The following is a 17,665-nucleotide window of genomic DNA, read 5'->3' as shown; positions in this document are numbered from 1 at the left end:
GGTAACATTCATAAACCAGTTGGAGACCACTTCAATCTCCCAGGACACGCTGTAGCTGACTTGAAAGTTGCCATACTTCTACAAAAAAACTTCAAAAACAGACTTCAGCAAAACACTGCAGAGCTGGAACTCATATGCAAACTTGACACAATCAGATTGGGTCTGAACAGGGACTTGGAATGGTTCTCTCATTACAAGAAGTAATTGTCACTGTTCACACATTCTCACCTTCTCATTAACGGCTGTGAATAGGCCTCATTTACTCTAACTGAATGGACTTTGTTAGCACTTGCCCTCCACATTTTTGTTTCTTACCCTTGGACGTATAGATATACCTCCTAGCTGTGATTTCCACTTCATGCATCTGGCAAAGTGGGTTGCAACCCACAAAAGCTTATGCCCGCAGAAATTTGTTAGTCTTTAAGGTGCTACAGGATTTTCGCTGTTTTTACAAGAAATAAGGAGACCAGTAGTCCAAGCCACAAACTTTCTGGACACCCCTCTCCCCGACACCCAAATCATAAGATTGGCTTAAAATTCATGAGATTTTTTTTCAAAATAAATGCTTCATGCTTTTAGTTTGCCTTCCAGTTTTTGAGGCTTTAGGGTGCACTTCTTCACATCCCCAAGCCTTTCTCTGATACCATAAGGACTAGGACCTTTTGATGTCATGAAAGCTAAGATTGTTTTTTAATATGATTTCAGGCAAATATAGAGTATCAGACAAAGTCTGGCAACTGATTACCTTAATTATGTAGTGGTCTTTCTATCTTTTTGTCCTACATTAACCTTAGTGCAGATCAGTGGGAAATCCATTCATGCTCCATGTTGTGTGTCTTGTAGTGGAAAGTATCCTGTGCTTTTAGAGGCTGTAGTTAAACGCGGATCCCTGCATTCAGCTTCAGGAGGAGTAATTACTGATGGAACATGGTCAGTGGCCTGGGGCAGCTGGGGTTGAAAGGAAAAAAACACAGCCACCAACTAACTGGTTTGGCTGGAGCTGGCACCCCCAGAACAGCCACCTGCCCAGGACAGGAGAGACGCTCCCCCTCAGCTCACTTAGGCTGGGTCTACACTAGGAAATTAGGACGGTATTACTACATCGTGTGAAAAATCCACCTCCCTGAGTGACGCAATTAAACCAACCTAATCCCCAGCATCGTGGGTGGGAGGATGGGTGAATTCTCCCATCAACCTAGTTCCCGCCTCTCAGAGAGGTGGATTACATATGCTGATGGGAGAACCCCTCCCATCTGTGTAGGTCCTGACTTCTCTGAAACACTGCAGGTGCTGCTGTGTCACTATGGCCTGCTCTCCACTAGACTGTTTTGTCGACCAAAGCTAGCTTTTTTTACAAAACTGTGCTGGTGTACATACAGCAATCCCACCACCCCCCAACCGCTGACAGCCAACAAAACGGCCCTGTTTTTTCGACAAAATAAAACCACCTCGGCTTATATCGGCTGAGTTAGGGCGACGCAGTGTCAATGTTGATACTGCACCCACCCTCCCCGCTTATATCGGTTGTTGGGCTGTCATTCTTGTCAATTTCATCACTCCGCAGTGAAATTAACAAGAAAGCCAAGCTGAGCAGCTGGTCTCTGCTTCTGCCTGGGAGTGGGGTGAGAAGCCAGGACAGCTGGACCCCCTCCAGCTGGACCAGGAATGGGGAGGGAGGAAGCCCCAGGGCTGTCTCTAAGCAGGGAATGGGGATTGGGGGGGTGGAAGCCCACTGGGAGCTTGTGAGGGTCCCGGCAGGGAGCTGAGAGACGGGGCTTTCAGCTCCCCACACTGTCGCTGAGATAGGTGGAAATGCTTCTTGTAAGGACACACTCCACCAACCCAAGGAGGGTCGTGCAGACATCAGCCACCACAGTAACGCAGTGGGTGTAAGTCGACCTGCGTGAGGTCGACTTATTTTTCTAGCGTGGACAAGGCCTGCAGCGATTTATGTGTGGACGTACGTTCCGACAGCAGATCAGAGGGCCTCCTGCACTGGAGTAAATTGGGGCAGTCCTCCCGGGATTGATTGGCTCAGGAGAGATGGAGATGGCCATAAGCTGACCCTCCACTGCAGCCTGTGCATGCACACCCCCTTGCAGAAGATCTAGGATGGGGCCATTCATTCGATCCAGTCTTTCTCCCGAGAGCCAGTGCATTGGTGCCTGCATCCCAACGCCCCCAGACCCAGCTCGCCCCATGTCCTGTAGTTTGCAGCACTCACAACCGCTGGATGTCAATGGGGGCCACCAATCAGCAGCCCCTCCATAAGGTACCCCCTCAAGTCATGGGGTCCCCAATAACCCAGCCCCCCCCAGAATACACCTCCAGGACAGGGGGTCTCCAATAACCCTGTGTTCCCAGGATGAAAAACCAGGTCTCAGATCTCTGATAACCTAGCACCTCAGAATGCACCCCCAGACATGGGCTGCCCAGCAACTCAGCCCCATAATACAGCCCTAGGACATGGGGTCTCCATTAACTCAGCTCCCCCATAATGCTCCTGCCCCCCCCAACATGTGGGAGTCTGCAGTGACCCAGCCCCCCAGGAAATGGGGTCTCAACTCCACCCCCGCAATGATACACACCTGGGACAAGAGCTCCCCCATAACACCCCTACCCTCCCAGGAGGTGGGGGTCTACAGTGACCCAGCCCCCCAAGCTGCACCCCTCAGGAAATGGGATATCGATTAACTCCGACCCCCCCAATCATCCACCACTGGGACATGGCCTCCCACTCACCCCCCAGCCCAGCAGACCCCCTCCCCCCCAATTATTTGAGCATCTCTGCGCATGCGCAGAGGTGCTGCCGGCTGGACGAGGAGACTACAGTCCCCAGCATACCCAGCGCGCAGCCATTTCCTCCCACGCATGCGCAGCTGACGCTAAAACCTTTGTTCCCAGGCTCTGTTTCCCAAGCTGGCGAGCAGAGTTCAGAACCCGAGGCCGACTGAAGCGGGTGAGTGAGTGCGGGGCGCAAGCGGGGCAGGGGAGAGTTGATGCCCACGGCAAGGGGGGTTTTGGGGAAAAGGGGGAGGAGTGCCCCACACCCTATTGCTTTGGGGCCGCGTGTCTCCCCTCTGCTAGCTGCTCCCCGGGGACTTTCCCACGGTCCCTCCCGCTCCCGGGGGTAGCTGGGGCCCCGCAGCTGGGGTGTTTCCTCTCCTGCCTGCGAGGGTCTGGGTCTGGCCCCAGAGTCTCCTCTGTGCTGAGCCCCTGATGGAAAATCTCCGAGCCCTTTGTCCAGTTCTCTCTTGGTGGAGAGCGATCTGCAGCTGGTCTATTTTCCCTGGACCGTATCCCCTCTCATTATCCACGATAAGCACCCAACTTTCTCCTGTGTGGCCCTTGCCTCAAGTTCTCAAATGACCATGAATGTGACAGGACAAGGAGCAATGGAGGGAGGTCTCCGCTGGATATTAGGAAACACTTTCCCACTAGTAGGGTGGTGAAGCACTGGAATGGGTTACCCAGAGGGGTGGAATCTCCATCCTTAGAGGTTTTTAAGGCCTAGCTTGACAAAGCCCTGCCTGCGATGATTTAGTTGGGGTTGTTCCTGCTTTGAGTAGGGGGTTGGACTAGATGACTTCCTGGGGTCCCTTCCAACCCTCATCTTCTATGATTGTATATAAAAACTCTTACAAATTTTACTCCTTTCTCTCTAATTACCAGACATCAGTGTGACATCCACTCACATTTTGCCTCTTTACCATATGAAATTTGTCACACTTTTCCATGTTCCTGTGGTCTGTGGCAATCGATCTCACATTCCTGATGGCTGCACACTTTTCTTTTTAATTACTGAACACTGAGATCAAATTTCAGATTTGACTGTTTCCTGCATAAATATTATTGTTTTTGTTTTTAAAAATTCTCTCAGCTTTGAAGGTGTTCTCCAGGTGTTTTAATTGTAGCCCCTTCTCCCTATTTCTTGGGAACCTGTTGCCTTGAGTCAGTCTCCCCTGTTGGAGTTTCAGAGGCTTACAATACCCAATGATCAGCTTTCCCTCTCACATTGGAGGATCATTCCCCCTTCCTTTATACCTATTAAAATCAGCATGTTTTCAGATCAAAGTGACTTGCCTCAGTTTCATACAGATCAAAGCCAGGAGTCTCCCACTGTCTGGAGGAATAGCGTCTCCCAGCTGCTAACAGGATAGTTGGCTGGACCCTGACTGACTTTTCCTTTCCCCAAAGGGTATGGGCTGAGGGGTTCATTCCCCTCAGGGAGCTGCTCTGTGCGTGGCTCAATCAAAGAAGATGGGGGTTGGAAGGGACCTCAGGAGGAATCTAGTCCAGCCCCCTGCTCAAAGCAGGACCAACCCCAACTACGTAGGACCAACCCCAGAGCAGATGAGTCTCTCCATTCTCCTGTATTAAGCCCTCACATTTTGTTCACTCCTTTGACCAGAAGGTTGCCCAAAGCCCTTGATGAACAGTCACTGGAGGGGTCTTTCCCCTTCCCCCCCAATGCTGAGACCCAGCCACAGCTGGCGTGGGTCTGTGGTGATGACCATTATTTGCTGCTGACAGATCATGGAAATGTGTTTGACTCTTTTGACTCCTCCATCCCCTCCCTTCTCCTGTTAAAGCAGCATTTCTCCCAAGCTCCCTGCTGCCTGTGTGACTGTCAGGGCAGGGGATGTGTGTGACAGAAGGTATCCCTGTGCCCACACCCTATGGTAATAATCTTTGTACAAAGCATGCCTTGTGTGGTATCATATGAAAGCTCATAATTTGCTCATCGTGATTGTTCTGGTAAAATGTGTGGCAACTTTGCATGGGAGGTTATAAGATTCCCCTGTATGGTGTTATTAACACATGTTCCAAACCCCATAGCCCCACCCCCACAGAACAGGTCTGTCCTGGACCAAGGACTGTGTGCTCGGCTTCACTTGCATTTAAGCAATAAACAATCATCAAACAAGAAGGGGAGACCAAGGAAGTTCAAAGAGGTGAGGAAAAGCAGCAGGGAACATCATTTTCCATAGTCTTTGTCTCCTGAATCTCAGCTGGAAATGTTTTTCAAGGCATGGGGCGGGACTGAAACTATATAAAGGAGAGACAAACGCCCCAAAACATCCTTTTCTTTCTCTCTCTTTGCCCACTGCATTCACAGCACCTGCACAGGGTGGTGGTAACTTTCTATCCATTTATCAAACGCTAATATAAAATCACCCCCAATTTTGTTTCTCTCCTCATGACATAATAGGGTACAATCCAGACTAATGAGTAGCTATGTCCCCCCTGCCCTGCAACCTTGAGTGCCTTACACTGCCATGCTGAATTAGCTTCTACCTGGGCTGCTCACAGCCTTCCAGTATGCAAGCCACACCTGTGTGCGCGCGTGTGTGTAAAAGGCCTGGTCTACAGTACAGAGTTTTGTTGACAACACAGCTTCTCAACAGCTTCACAACATGCCTCTCCCATCAGTGCAACTCCCCTGCTGTGCCGACATAATAAAACCACATCAACGAGAGGCGTAGGGCTTATGTCGGTGTTGTTCAGGTGATGCAGTGTCTACCTTTGTTGGCTGTCATTCTTGTCAATTTCACGGCTCCTGTGTGAAATTGGTGTTACCATGTTGATATAATGGGGAACTTACCTTGGTGGAGACGCATTTAAATGCAGAGATGCACACAACTAAGTCAACGCAACTCTGCTTACGTCGACGTAATGTAGGCCTCTGTAGTGGAGATCATGTCTGGGACGGGTTAATCCTGATGGGAAATCCTACTTCTAATAAAGTCACTAAGTATTTCCCAATGGTTCAGAACCTAGAATGTCAGTTTCCAGGGAAAAAAACTGGCGGGACTCTGTGAAATGGACAAAATCCCCTTCTGAAATATCTCCAATTGCACTTTTTGCCCTGACAGGCTACAGAATAATGTTGATGTTTTGCTCTGGATCATCCCATCCTTCCGGGGGAAAAGAAATGGCTGCAGCGGAGTCAGCTGAGGTAAGGGGTTATCATGGAGCTGGTAGTGGGTTCTGACTGCAGGGAAATGGGCAGTGAATACATAGGAAGGTGGGAGCTGCTGGAGGTGGGGCAGGGCAGTAAATGTCATGGTTGGGGAAAGGAAGGCGACAAACCTGCCAGAGAAATCGAGGGCCTAGTTCGAAGAAGCAGACTCCTGAGATTTGGGAGTGAAACTTCCCCTATTTTCCCCAGGAAATAATCCCCTGGCCAGGGCTGTGAAAACTTCCAGTGACTGACACACGTCATTATTTCCCTCTCCCCCAAACTTTGTGTTATCTGCAAACTTCCTCAGTGACGATATGTTCTCTTCCAAGTCACTGACAAACAAATTAAATAGTGTAAGGCCAAGAACTGATCCCTCTGAGACCCTACTAGAAACACAGCCATTTGACCATGTTTCTCCATTTACAATTACATTTTGAAATCTGTCAGTTAGCGGGTTTTGAATCTAGTTAATGTATATCGTGTTAATTTTGTATTGTGCTAGTTATTTAAATATAATGCTATACCAAATCAAATACCTTACAGGAATCTTAGTATAGTGCATTAACGCTATTACTTTATAAGCCAAACTTCTGATCTCATACAAAAAAGATCCATTTAGTTTTTGAGGATCTATTTTTCCTAAACTTATGTTGATTGGTCTGAATTATATCACCCTCTTTTAATTCTTTATTAATCAAATCCAGTATCAGCCCCTCCATTATTTTGCCCAGGTTTGATGTCTGATAGCCTTATAGTTATCTCGGTCGTCTCTTTTACGCTTTATAAATATTGGGACAAAAATTTCCTGTCTGCTGGAGTTTCCCCAGTGTTTTAGGACCTATTAATTAATGTTGATTTTTGTCCACTGAGCTCCTCAGCCTGTTTTTTTTTAAAACTCTTGAATGGAAGATATCTGGAACTGCTGATTTAAAAATCCCCGTCTTTCATAGCTGCTACTTAACGCCCTCATGAATTTATTGTAATGAAAAACTGTCGTTGTCCATCATGGTAAACATATGTCTACATCAACTGCTTGCTTTTCCCCAAATCCAGTAGAGAAATATTCATTGAACATTTTTACTTCTGCCACTTCCATCTAGCAATGGACCGATACCATTGTTAGGATTCTTTTTGTGATTGATATACGAAAAATAACCTTCCTCCATATTGTCCCTGATTCTGCTGGCCAGAGATTTCTCCTTTTGTCCCTTTGCTTCGCCTTATTGGTTTTCTACAATTTCAAGCTTCTGACTTTTTTCCTGTCAACTTCCTCTGTGTTTGTTTACATGGACATGTTTATTTCAGTGCTTCTCAAACTTTTTGCAGTGGTGACCCCATTCACATAGCAAGCCTCTGAGTGCACCCCCTTCACCCCTGTGGATGCCTGCTCCTGGCCCCTCTGCAGGCTCCCCATTCCCCCTTCGCCCCTAACCCCTTCACTGTGCCCTCTTCACCCCTGCACCTCCCTCCTGCGCCCACCTGGGGAAACAGCCTTGCATGCACAGAGCGACTGGTATTGCTGCTGGCTCCCACCTCGAAAGCTGCTCCTCTGCACCCCCTGGGGGACTATGAGGGGGAAAGTGAGGCGCAACATCCGGGCTCCCTGCATCCCGGTCACTTTCTCCACCTGGACTATGTAAGGGGAGAGCAGAGAGTAGCAGCTCCTGATGCTCGCGTCACAGCACTGCCCAGATGGGGAAAGTGACCTGGATGCAGAGAGCCCTGGCGTTGTGTCTCGCTCTCCCCATCACCGCCCCCATGGGAGGTGCAGAGGAATGCTGGCGGGGTGAGCAGTGTCTGTGTATCATAGAATATTAGAGTTGGAAGGGACCTCAGGAGGTCATCTAGTCCAACCCCCTGCTCAAAGCAGGACTAACCTCAGCTATATCATCCCAGCCAGGGCTTTGTCAACCCTCAGCTTAAAAACCTCTAAGGATGGAGATTCCACCACCTCCCTAGGTAACCTATTCCAGTGCTTCACCACCGTCCTAGTGAAAAACTTTTTCCTAATGTCCAACCTAGACCTCCTGCCCTGCAACTTGAGACCGTTGCTCCTTGTTCTGTCATCTGCCACCACCGAGAACAGCCTAGCCCCATCCTCCCTTTAACCCCCTTTCAGGTAGTTGAAGGCCGCTATCAAATCCCCCCTCATTCTTCTCTTTTGCAGACTAAACAAGCCCAGTTCCCTTAGCCTCTCCTCATAAGTCCTGTGCTCCAGCCCCCTAATCATTTTTGTTGCCCTCCGCTGGACTCCCTCCAACTTCTCCACATCCTATTTGTAGTGGGGGGCCCAAAACTGGACACAATATTCTAAATGCGGCCTCACCAATGCCGAATAGAGGGGAATAATCACTTCCCGTGACCTGCTGGCAATGCCCCTCCTAATGCAGCCCAATATGCTATTAGCCTTCTTGACCACCAGGGCACACTGCTGACTCATATCCAGCTTTTTATCCACTGTTACCCCCAGGTACTTTTCTGCAGAGCTGCTGCCTAGCTCGTCGGTCCCCAGTCTATAGCTGTGCATGGGATTCTTCCTTCCTAGCTGGAGGACTCTGCACTTTTCTTTGTTGAACCTCATTAGATTTCTCATCGCTCACCTCTTTCCCCCATGTTCCTCCGCCAGGAGAAAGCAAGGAGTCTCACAGCCCTGCACCTGGCCGGGGTCGGGGCATGCAGCTCACAACCCCCACATAACCACCTCATGACTCCCTGTTTGAAAAATGCTGATTTATTTAATGGGGAGGACATTGGGATTCCTACAAGGAGGCTGTCCCAGGACCCTGCTAGGAACACCATTTCTGGTGCCAGTCTCGAGCTACTTGGTGTGTCGTTGAATGTGAAGACTCCTGCCCCTCTGCCCACTGGCAGGGACGAGGGACTCTCTCTCTCCCCTCAACCTTATGCCATCTGGCTGCTCTAAGTGGGGCGGGGGTGGAACTGTGCTACCGTGTCCCTCCCACAGCATCCATTTTCCTGGCCCTCCTCCCCTGTGAGTAGTGGGGTTGTCACTGGGCAGCAGGTGCTGAGTGTTGGACTCTTGTTCTTTCAGGGGCCAGTGACCTTCGAGGAGGTGGCTGTGTGTTTCACCAAGGAGGAGTGGGCTCTGCTGGACCCCCATCAGAGATCCCTCTACAGAGACGTCATGCAGGAGAACTATGAGTCTGTGGCCTTGCTGGGTACGAATTCCTGTCCCCTCAGTTATTGGAAGCTGGAGGTTCTCTAAAGAACCTTCATAGGGGAGCCATGGGAGCAAGAAACCTAGCTAGCTTCAAGACTGAGGTTGATAAGTTTATGGGGGGGATGGTATGATGGGACAGCCTAATTTGGCAATTCACTGATCTTTGACTACTGGCGGTAAATTTGCCCAATGTCCTGTGAAGGGATGTTAGATGCGGTGTGTTCTGAGTTACTACAGAGAATCCTTTCTGGGTGTCTGGCTGGTGAGTCTTGCCCGCATGCTCAGGATTTAACTGATCACCATATTTGAGGTCAGGAAGGAATTTTCACCCCAGGGCAGATTGGCAGAGGCCCTGAGGGTTTTTCGCCTTCCTCCGCAGCATGGGATACAAGTCTCTTGCTGGTGGATTCTCTGTCCCTTGAAGACTAAATCATTATTTGTGGACTTCAATAACTCAGTCATAGGCTAGGGGTCTATTACAGGAGCGGGTGGGTGAGGTTCTGTGGCCTGCGTTGTGCCCGAGGTCAGACTAGATGATCATAATAGTCCCTTCTGACCTTAGAGTCTATAAGTCCAGTAATAACTCTATATTTGTACTCATCGTACATGGTTTTGTCCTGTCTGTGTCCTTTTCAGTTTTTGTACCATCTGTCACTTAAAAATCTGATTTTAGAAAATATTTAATTTCTCCTTATTGGATGAGTTAAAGTCCAGTTCCTGCCCTTTGCTTTCTCTCCAAGGGCTATGACCGCTGTATGTGTGGTGGATGTGGGGATTTTGGTGATATTTGTATGATTGTAGACCATGCCTCCGTGTCCCTCTGTGCCTGATATTGCTATAATGCAGGGGTGGGGAAAGGCGGAAACGGCGGCGGCATTTCGGCGGCGGGCACCGCCCCACACGTAACTGTGCCACCGCCGAATCCCCCCCCTGCCGCCGAATCCCTGCCCGCCGCAAGGGCCACCATTAGGCCCTTGGCAACAAAAAGGTTCACCATCAGGCCCTTGGCAACAAAAAGGTTCCCCACCCCTGCTATAATGGGAATGTAAAGACCAGGACACATGAGGTATTTTGTTACACCTGACCTTCTGCTCTCTTTCCTTTCCATGAAGGTGGCTTTCCTTTTTGCCATTACCTCATCGAGGAAGGTTGGTGAATGGAGAGCCGGGAAGGTAACCTTCCCCCCCTTCACCAATTTCCGTAAAGACAAGGTTTCACTATGTCTGCATCCCAAATTCCTACCGAATCTGGTTTCCCGATTTCACATCAACCAACCCATACATCTGCCTGCCTTCTTCCCCAAACCTCTAATGAGAAACAGTGAATTCATTCCATCGATGTGCGTAGGGCCCTGGCCTTTTACCTGCAAAACCATTCCAGAAATCTCTCCGGCTATTTGTCATCATAGCGGAAAGAATTACAGGATGGGCCATTTCCACCCAGAGAATCTCTACGTGGGCCTCAGGGTGAATTATACACTGCTATCAAATGTCAGGGCGCTCACCACCAAGTGGGATATGAGCCCATTCCACAAGAACGCAAGCATCAACCATAGTCGCGCTCCACAACATGCCCCTTGTGGCCACATGGAGTTCGATACACATCTTTTTCTCCCACTATGCTCTAGTATCTGATTCCATGACAGATGCCTTGTTCGGCACATCCAACCTCCGTTCCATGGTTCTCTCATCTTCCTCACACATTCTTCCTGTCTAGGTACTGCTTGTCAGCCACCCTTAATGAACTACAATAGGGACCATCACTCGAAGAAGAAGTGATGGTTACTTACCAGTAACTGGAGGTTCTTTGAGATGTATGGTCCTTTTCTGTGTTCCAACCCACCCTCCTTCCCCTCTGCTGCAGATCTGGTAGGTCTGTGGTGGAGAAGGAACTGGAGATGCAGTTGGCCCGCCCTGCCCTTTATCACCTTGGGCGAAACCATGAGGCACTATAAGGGCATGGGTGCAGACCGCCGAGCAATGCTACTTTGAAAAGCTTCAGCTCTGGGCACATGCACATCACCCTTGGTGGAATACAGATAGGGAGCACACATCTCAAAGAGCCTCCAGTTACAGGTATGTAACCTCCTCTTTGCAACTCAGATAGTTTCTTAAGAAAATGCTAGTAAGCGTTTTATCTTTATTTTTCTTGTAACCATTTCTGACTTTTATTGCTCAAGTAAAATCTCTCTTTATAGTTTTACTGTTTTATCTAATCCAGTGTGTTTAAATTGGAGTGTCTGCGTACTCTATTTAAAATAAGCTGGCATATTATTCCTTTAACGGAATATGTTTGTACTGCCCAGGAGGGGCTTAGCAATATACAACACACATTTCTGGGGGAAGAGCTGAGAGTGGACGTGGGTTGGAGTCACCCTGCAGCATAACCAAGGCTGGTAAAAACCAAGATGTGGTTGGCTGGCTGCAGCACACACACCCAGACATAGCTGGGAGAGACTGACATACAGTCTAGGCTCGAGGCTACAAGAGCAAGGCATTGTAAAGGACACCCCAGGTTACAGGGTGCATTAGACCCCGGTATGTGACACGCTGATAGGTTCTAAAGTCTTTCAAACCTTTATCTAAGGGTTCAGCTCTTGGTTATGAGATCATGTCAGCGTGCTGCTCAAAGAGACCACCCCACTCCCACCAGACAGTTCATACTCAGCCTCTTGTGCTGCCCAAATCTGTCTTTATTCCTCACTCTCCTGAAACAGATAAAATTAGTCACTGCCCTTTTCTTTAGAGGGCAGAGCATCAAAAGCTAGGTGGCTGCATAACCCACTTTGGGATTTGTCATTAATCGCCGCCACCCCACCCCGACCCCCAGCAAGCCAGGAACACACAAATAGATAGAGTATATATCGATGCAGAGGTCTGTCAATATTCAACAGGCTGCTTATCCTCTGACCCATGTCTGTATTACAGCCTTTGAAGTGTTAATGCTGTCTCATGCACAGAGGTAATATTCATAACATTAAATACAACAGTCTCACAATATGCTGGTGCTCATCGTATTTGCCATCACATTGTTCCCCTCTGCTCGTGTGTTCTGCTCCTTCCCCACCATTTGTCTGTCCCCTCTAGTTAGATTGTATGTTCTTCAGGCCAGGATCTGTCTACTACTCTGTGTTCGTACAGGGCCTAGCACAATGGGGCACCATCCTCTGGCACTCCCGTCAACCATGATTAATAATACCCAATTTCCTGCTGCTTTGAGAGAAGAAAGCTGGCTTGGGGATGTGACCATTAAAAATGAGCTGGGGTGAAATGGAATCTCCTTTGTGACAAGCTGTGATTGAAAGTACCCCTGGATTCACAGCCTGCACACTATCGTAATAAGCTTTTTACAAAATGTGCCTTGTGAGGTGTCATTTGAAAACTAATAACTTTGTGGTCAATTTAGTGAAATGTCCGTAGCAACATTGTATCTAAAGTTTACGAATTTCCCATCTGATGAGGTTAGCACAAGTTCAAACCCACGCAACCCTGACTAGGCAAGAGTTGTTAAATTGAGCTATCCTAAACAAAGGAATATGTGTTTACCTCAATTTACATATAAGTAGTAAACAGGGTTCTTGTGACAGCACGGTGGGAAATGGCAGGAGACAAGGCATCTCTGCATTTCAGCATGCACAGGGGAGAGGAAAAAGCATGGTGCCACCTTCAACATGCAACTCCATGTCATCTTCCTGACTGTTTGAATAAACTTTTCTTAGAGTGGGTAAACCTCAGAAGAATCCACTTCAAAGGGTGACTGGACTATAAAAGTGAGGGAGAAAAACACCCGTTTTCCCCCATCTCTCTTTTCACCTAAGATGACAAAGGAACCAGCCCTTTGACTCTGGTGGAGATCCTGACCTGAGAATTTGGTCAACTCTGTTGTTGGGAATGTGTGGTTCACAAGCTAAATATGAATCAACGGTAAAAAAAACCAGGGAAAAAAACCAAACATTCTGGGATAGACGAGTAGATGTGTTATAAGCAAGACACGAGAAGTAATTCTTCCACTCTGCTCTGTGCTGATAAGACCTCATCTGGAGTATTGTGTCCAGTTCTGGGTGCCAAATTTCAGGTAAGATGTGGACAAGTTGGAGAAAGTCTAAAGGGGATCAACAAAAATGAGTGAAGGTCCTGAAAACATGACCTATGAGGGAAGATTGTAAAACTTGGGTTTGTTTAGTCTGGAGAATAGAAGAGTCAGGGGGGACATGGTATCAGTTTTCAAGTACATAAAAGGTCATTACAAGGAGGAAGAAAAATTGTTCTCGTTAATCTCTGAGGATAGAACAAGAGGAAATGGGCTTAAGTTGCAGCAAGGACAATATAGGTTGGACATTAAGAAAAACTTCCTGTCAGGGTGTTTAAGCCCGGGAATGAATTGCCTAGGGAGGTGATGGAACCTCTGTCATTGGAGATTTTTAAGAGCATGTTGGAAAAACACCTATCAGGGATGATCTAGGTAATGCTTGGTCCTGCCATAAATGCAGGGGACTGGAATAGAAGATCTCTCAAGGTCCCTTCCAGTCCTATGATTCTGTGTGGTAAGGATTTTACCTTGAACCAAGTCGAGCTTGTTAAGTTTTAGTTACCAGAAAGCATTTTATTTTTATTTTTTTTATAACCATTTCTGACTTTAATACCTTATATTTTAAGTCAACACAACTATATCTCTGCAGTTAAATAAACTTGTTTTATTTTTTAATCAAAACTAATCCAGTGTTGTGTTTAAGCTGAACTGTTTGGTAACTCCAGTTACAGTAGCCGACTGTTCAATATTGACTTCTTATACGGGCAACAGACCTAATATCTGAACCTGGACAGCACAGAACCCACACTTGTGAGTGTGTTGGGACCACCCTGCAAACAGTGACCAAAGCTGGTAGAAGCTGTAGTGTGACTGGAGTGTTGCTGAGAGGCTGCTGGGATCAGAGCTGCTGGGCTGAGGATGTAGGTATACACAGGCACACAAGATGTGACCTGCATGCTGTTAGGCTGTTTGTTGGAGGCCAGGATTGGGAGATACAATAGCAAAGCATTGTGAGGCATCTAGGGTTATAGTGTAGGTGGTGATACCACCTCTCTGGGGCCTGGATTGCACCCCAGAATAACACACACATTCCACAGATTCAATTGATCTTGCTTATTTTCTTTCCCTTGAGCAGGGTTTCCAGTTTCCAAACCTGATGTGATCTCCTGGCTGGAACAAGTGGAAAAACTCTGGGTCCCTCAACTCCAGGGCTCTGAGGAAAAAGAGATCCTGAGAAGGGCCTGTACAGGTGAGAAATCAGTTAAACCAACTCAAAAAAGTGTCCATGACTTAAGGAAATATTTGTGATTCTTATAAAGACCGGGTGAGCTCTCTGAGCTCATGATTGTTTTCAGGAAATGTGTCATCCTCAAGGCTTCCCACCTGTCCCAGCTCCCTCCCCAGTCTACCTCCCCACTGTGTGTTTGATTGAGATGTAGACCCAGAATTGATCCTCTCCTCTGGGGAAAGGTTTCTGAGAGATTCAACTCTTTATTCATTTGATCTCTCCAACTCTTATTTTGGTTTGTTCCCACCTTTATTTCTTTCCTCTCTCTGAGGTTCTCTTTTTCTCTGGAAAAAGGAGTGACCTATGTCTGGTTTCTCTGTCTGTCCTAGCAGGTGATGGGATGGTGAGTGAGAATGAGAAGAATCCTCAAGGAGATGCTGAACAAGTAAAATTATGTGGGATATTATCAGGAAGATCCCAAGGCAATGTTTCTGGGACTTGGGCACATGCAAAAGATGGTGAGAGTCAGCACACATCACAGAAAAAATTGAGTAAGCATTCACATCTTATTCGACATGAAAGAATCAATACTGGAGAGACATCATGTGCATTCCCTGAGTGCAGAAAAAGCTTCAGTCATATCTCGCACCTTAACAGACATCAGAGAATTCACACAGGAGAGAGACCTTACACATGTTCTGATTGTGGGAAAGGCTTCAGTCAAAGCTCACACCTTATCTCGCATAAGAGAATCCACACTGGAGAGAGACCCTACACTTGCTCTGAATGTGGGAAAAGTTTCAGTCAGAGCTCACACCTTATGTTGCATCGGAGAATCCACACAGGGGAGACACCCTACACATGCACTGATTGTGGGAAAAGCTTCACTCGGGGATCACACCTGACCACACATAGGAGAATCCACACAGGGGAGACACCCTACACGTGCCCTGAGTGTGGGAAAAGTTTCAGTCATAGTTCAGCCCTTACGAGTCATCAGAGAATTCACACCGGAGAAAGACCCTACAGTTGCCCTGAGTGTGGGAAAAGCTTCAGTCATAGCTCAACGCTTATCACTCATCAGAGAACCCACACAGGAGAGACACCCTACACATGCCCTGAGTGTGGGAAAAACTTCAATCATAACTCTGCCCTTATTAGACATCAGAGAATCCACACTGGAGAAAGACCCTACAGTTGCCCTGAGTGCGGGAAAAGCTTCAGTCGTAGCTCAACCCTTGCCACACATCAGAGAATCCACACAGGAGAGACACCTTACGTGTGCTCAGAGTGTGGGAAAAGCTTTAGTGACAGCTCAGCCCTTATCAGTCATCGGAGAGTCCACACAGGTGAAAGACCCTACACCTGCCTTGAGTGCAGGAAAAGCTTCAGTTGGCGCTCACATCTGACCACGCATCAGAGAATCCACACGGGAGAGACACCTTACATGTGCTTGGAGTGTGGGAAAAGCTTTAGTGACAGCTCAGCCCTGATGAGTCATCAGAGAATTCACACTGGAGAAAGACCCTACACATGCCCTGAGTGTGGGAAAAGCTTCAGTCATAGGTCGACGCTCATCACTCATCAGAGAATCCACACAGGAGAGAAACCCTACTCGTGCCCTGAGTGTGGGAAAAGCTTCAGTCGCCGCTCAAACCTCATCACACATCACAGAATCCATACGGGGGAGACACCCTACACTTGCCCTGAGTGTGGGAAAGGATTCAATTATAGCTCACAGCTTGCCTCACATCGGAGAATCCACACAGGAGAGAAATGCTACTCATGCCCCATGTGTGGGAAAAGCTTCACCCGGAGCTCAGACCTCATTATACACCAGAGAATCCACACAGGAGAGAAACCCTTCAGATGCCTTGAGTGCGGGAAGGGCTTTAGTTATAATTCACACCTTGTCTCACATCGGAGAATCCACACAGGAGAGAGACCCTGCTCGTGCTCTGAGTGTGGGAAATGTTTCAGTGAGAGCTCAGAGCTCACCAAACATCGGAGAAGCCACACAGGAGAGAGACCCTTTTCATGCCTTGTGTGTGGGAAAAGCTTCTATCAGAGTTCACACCTTATCAGGCATAAGAGAATCCACACAGGGGAGTAACACTGTAATTGCATTTACTAGGGCTGGCCAAAGACTTTTTTTTTTTTTTTTTTTTTTTAATACATTGGCTAATTCTCACCTAGTGACCTTTAAGGTGGATTGCACCGTTTCTTTCACTGTAGTCTCTGAGCTTCACTAGCTGAGTTACCCTGTTTCTGCCTTTTGCAGCTCACCTTACTTTGGATTGAATCCTCTAACATATATGTTGTTTTGTTCAACATATTCATTAATGATCTGGTGGATGGGATGAATTGCACACACAGCAAGTTTCCGGATGACACTAAGCTAAGGGGAGTGGTAGATAGGCTGGAGAGTAGAGAGAGGCAACAGAGTGACCTAAACAAATTGGAGGATTGGGCCAAAAGAAATCGGATGAGGTTCAACAAGGATAAGTGCAGGTCCTACACTTAGGACGGAAGAATCCCATGCACAGCTACAGACTGGGGACTAACGGGCAAGGCAGCAGTTCAGCAGAAAAGGACCTGGCGGTTACAGTGGATAAGAAGCTGGATATGAGTCAGCAGTGTGCCCTGGTTCCCAAGAAGGCTAGCGGCATATTGGGCTGCATTAGTAGGAGCATTGCCAGCAGATCAAGGGAAGTGATTATTCTCCTCTATTTGGCATTGGTGAGGCTACATTTGGAGTATTGTGTCCAGTTGTGCCCACCCACTAGAGGAAGGATGTGGACAAATTGGAGACAGTTCAGCGGAGGGCAACAAAAATGATTAGGGGGCTGGAGCACATGACTTATGAGGAAAGGCTGAAGGATTTGATAACAGCCTTCAACTACCTAATGGGAAGTTCCAGGGAGGATAGAGCTAGGCTTTTCTCAGTGGTGGTTCTCAAGTTTCAGTGGGGGAGTTCCAGGTTAGATATTAGGAAAACCCTTTTCCGTAGGAGAGTGGTGAAGCACTGGAATGGGTTACCTAGGAAGGTGGTGGAATCTAAGGCCCAGCTTGACAAAGCCCTGGTTGTTAATATTTAGTTGGGTTGGTCCTGCTTTGAGCAGGGGGTTGGAGTAGATGATCTCCTGAGGTCCCTTCCAACCCTGATCGTCTATGCTTTCTAAGGCCCAGCTTGACAAAGCCCTGGTTGTTAATATTTAGTTGGGTTGGTCCTGCTTTGAGCAGGGGGTTGGAGTAGATGATC

The 17,665-nt window shown here is 47.8% G+C and overlaps 1 protein-coding gene across 2 annotated transcripts in view; it reads left to right on the top strand.

The window, feature by feature from the left end:
- Nucleotides 1-16,662, top strand: part of LOC137159268 (zinc finger protein 850-like) — a 61,529-nt gene extending 44,867 nt beyond the window's left edge. Inside the window, exons 1-5 of one of the 2 annotated variants that reach the window (XM_067557429.1) lie at nucleotides 4,885-4,955; nucleotides 5,877-5,959; nucleotides 9,018-9,144; nucleotides 14,311-14,424; nucleotides 14,793-16,662. In XM_067557429.1, the coding sequence (XP_067413530.1) occupies nucleotides 5,888-5,959; nucleotides 9,018-9,144; nucleotides 14,311-14,424; nucleotides 14,793-16,516 (2,037 nt within the window). In that variant the 5' untranslated portion in view covers nucleotides 4,885-4,955; nucleotides 5,877-5,887 and the 3' untranslated portion in view covers nucleotides 16,517-16,662. Of the gene's footprint in view, nucleotides 1-4,884; nucleotides 4,956-5,876; nucleotides 5,960-9,017; nucleotides 9,145-14,310; nucleotides 14,425-14,792 lie in introns of those variants that run through there. The other variant, XM_067557430.1, reaches the window with a different exon arrangement.
- Nucleotides 16,663-17,665: the final 1,003 nt, after the last annotated feature.

The sequence above is a fragment of the Emydura macquarii genome, unplaced genomic scaffold (genome assembly GCF_026122565.2).
Source record: "Emydura macquarii macquarii isolate MOO-44397 ecotype Brisbane River unplaced genomic scaffold, CSIRO-AGI_Emac_v2 contig_1828, whole genome shotgun sequence".
Classification (NCBI taxonomy): domain Eukaryota; kingdom Metazoa; phylum Chordata; order Testudines; family Chelidae; genus Emydura; species Emydura macquarii.
This window is presented reverse-complemented; position numbering and strand designations above follow the sequence as displayed.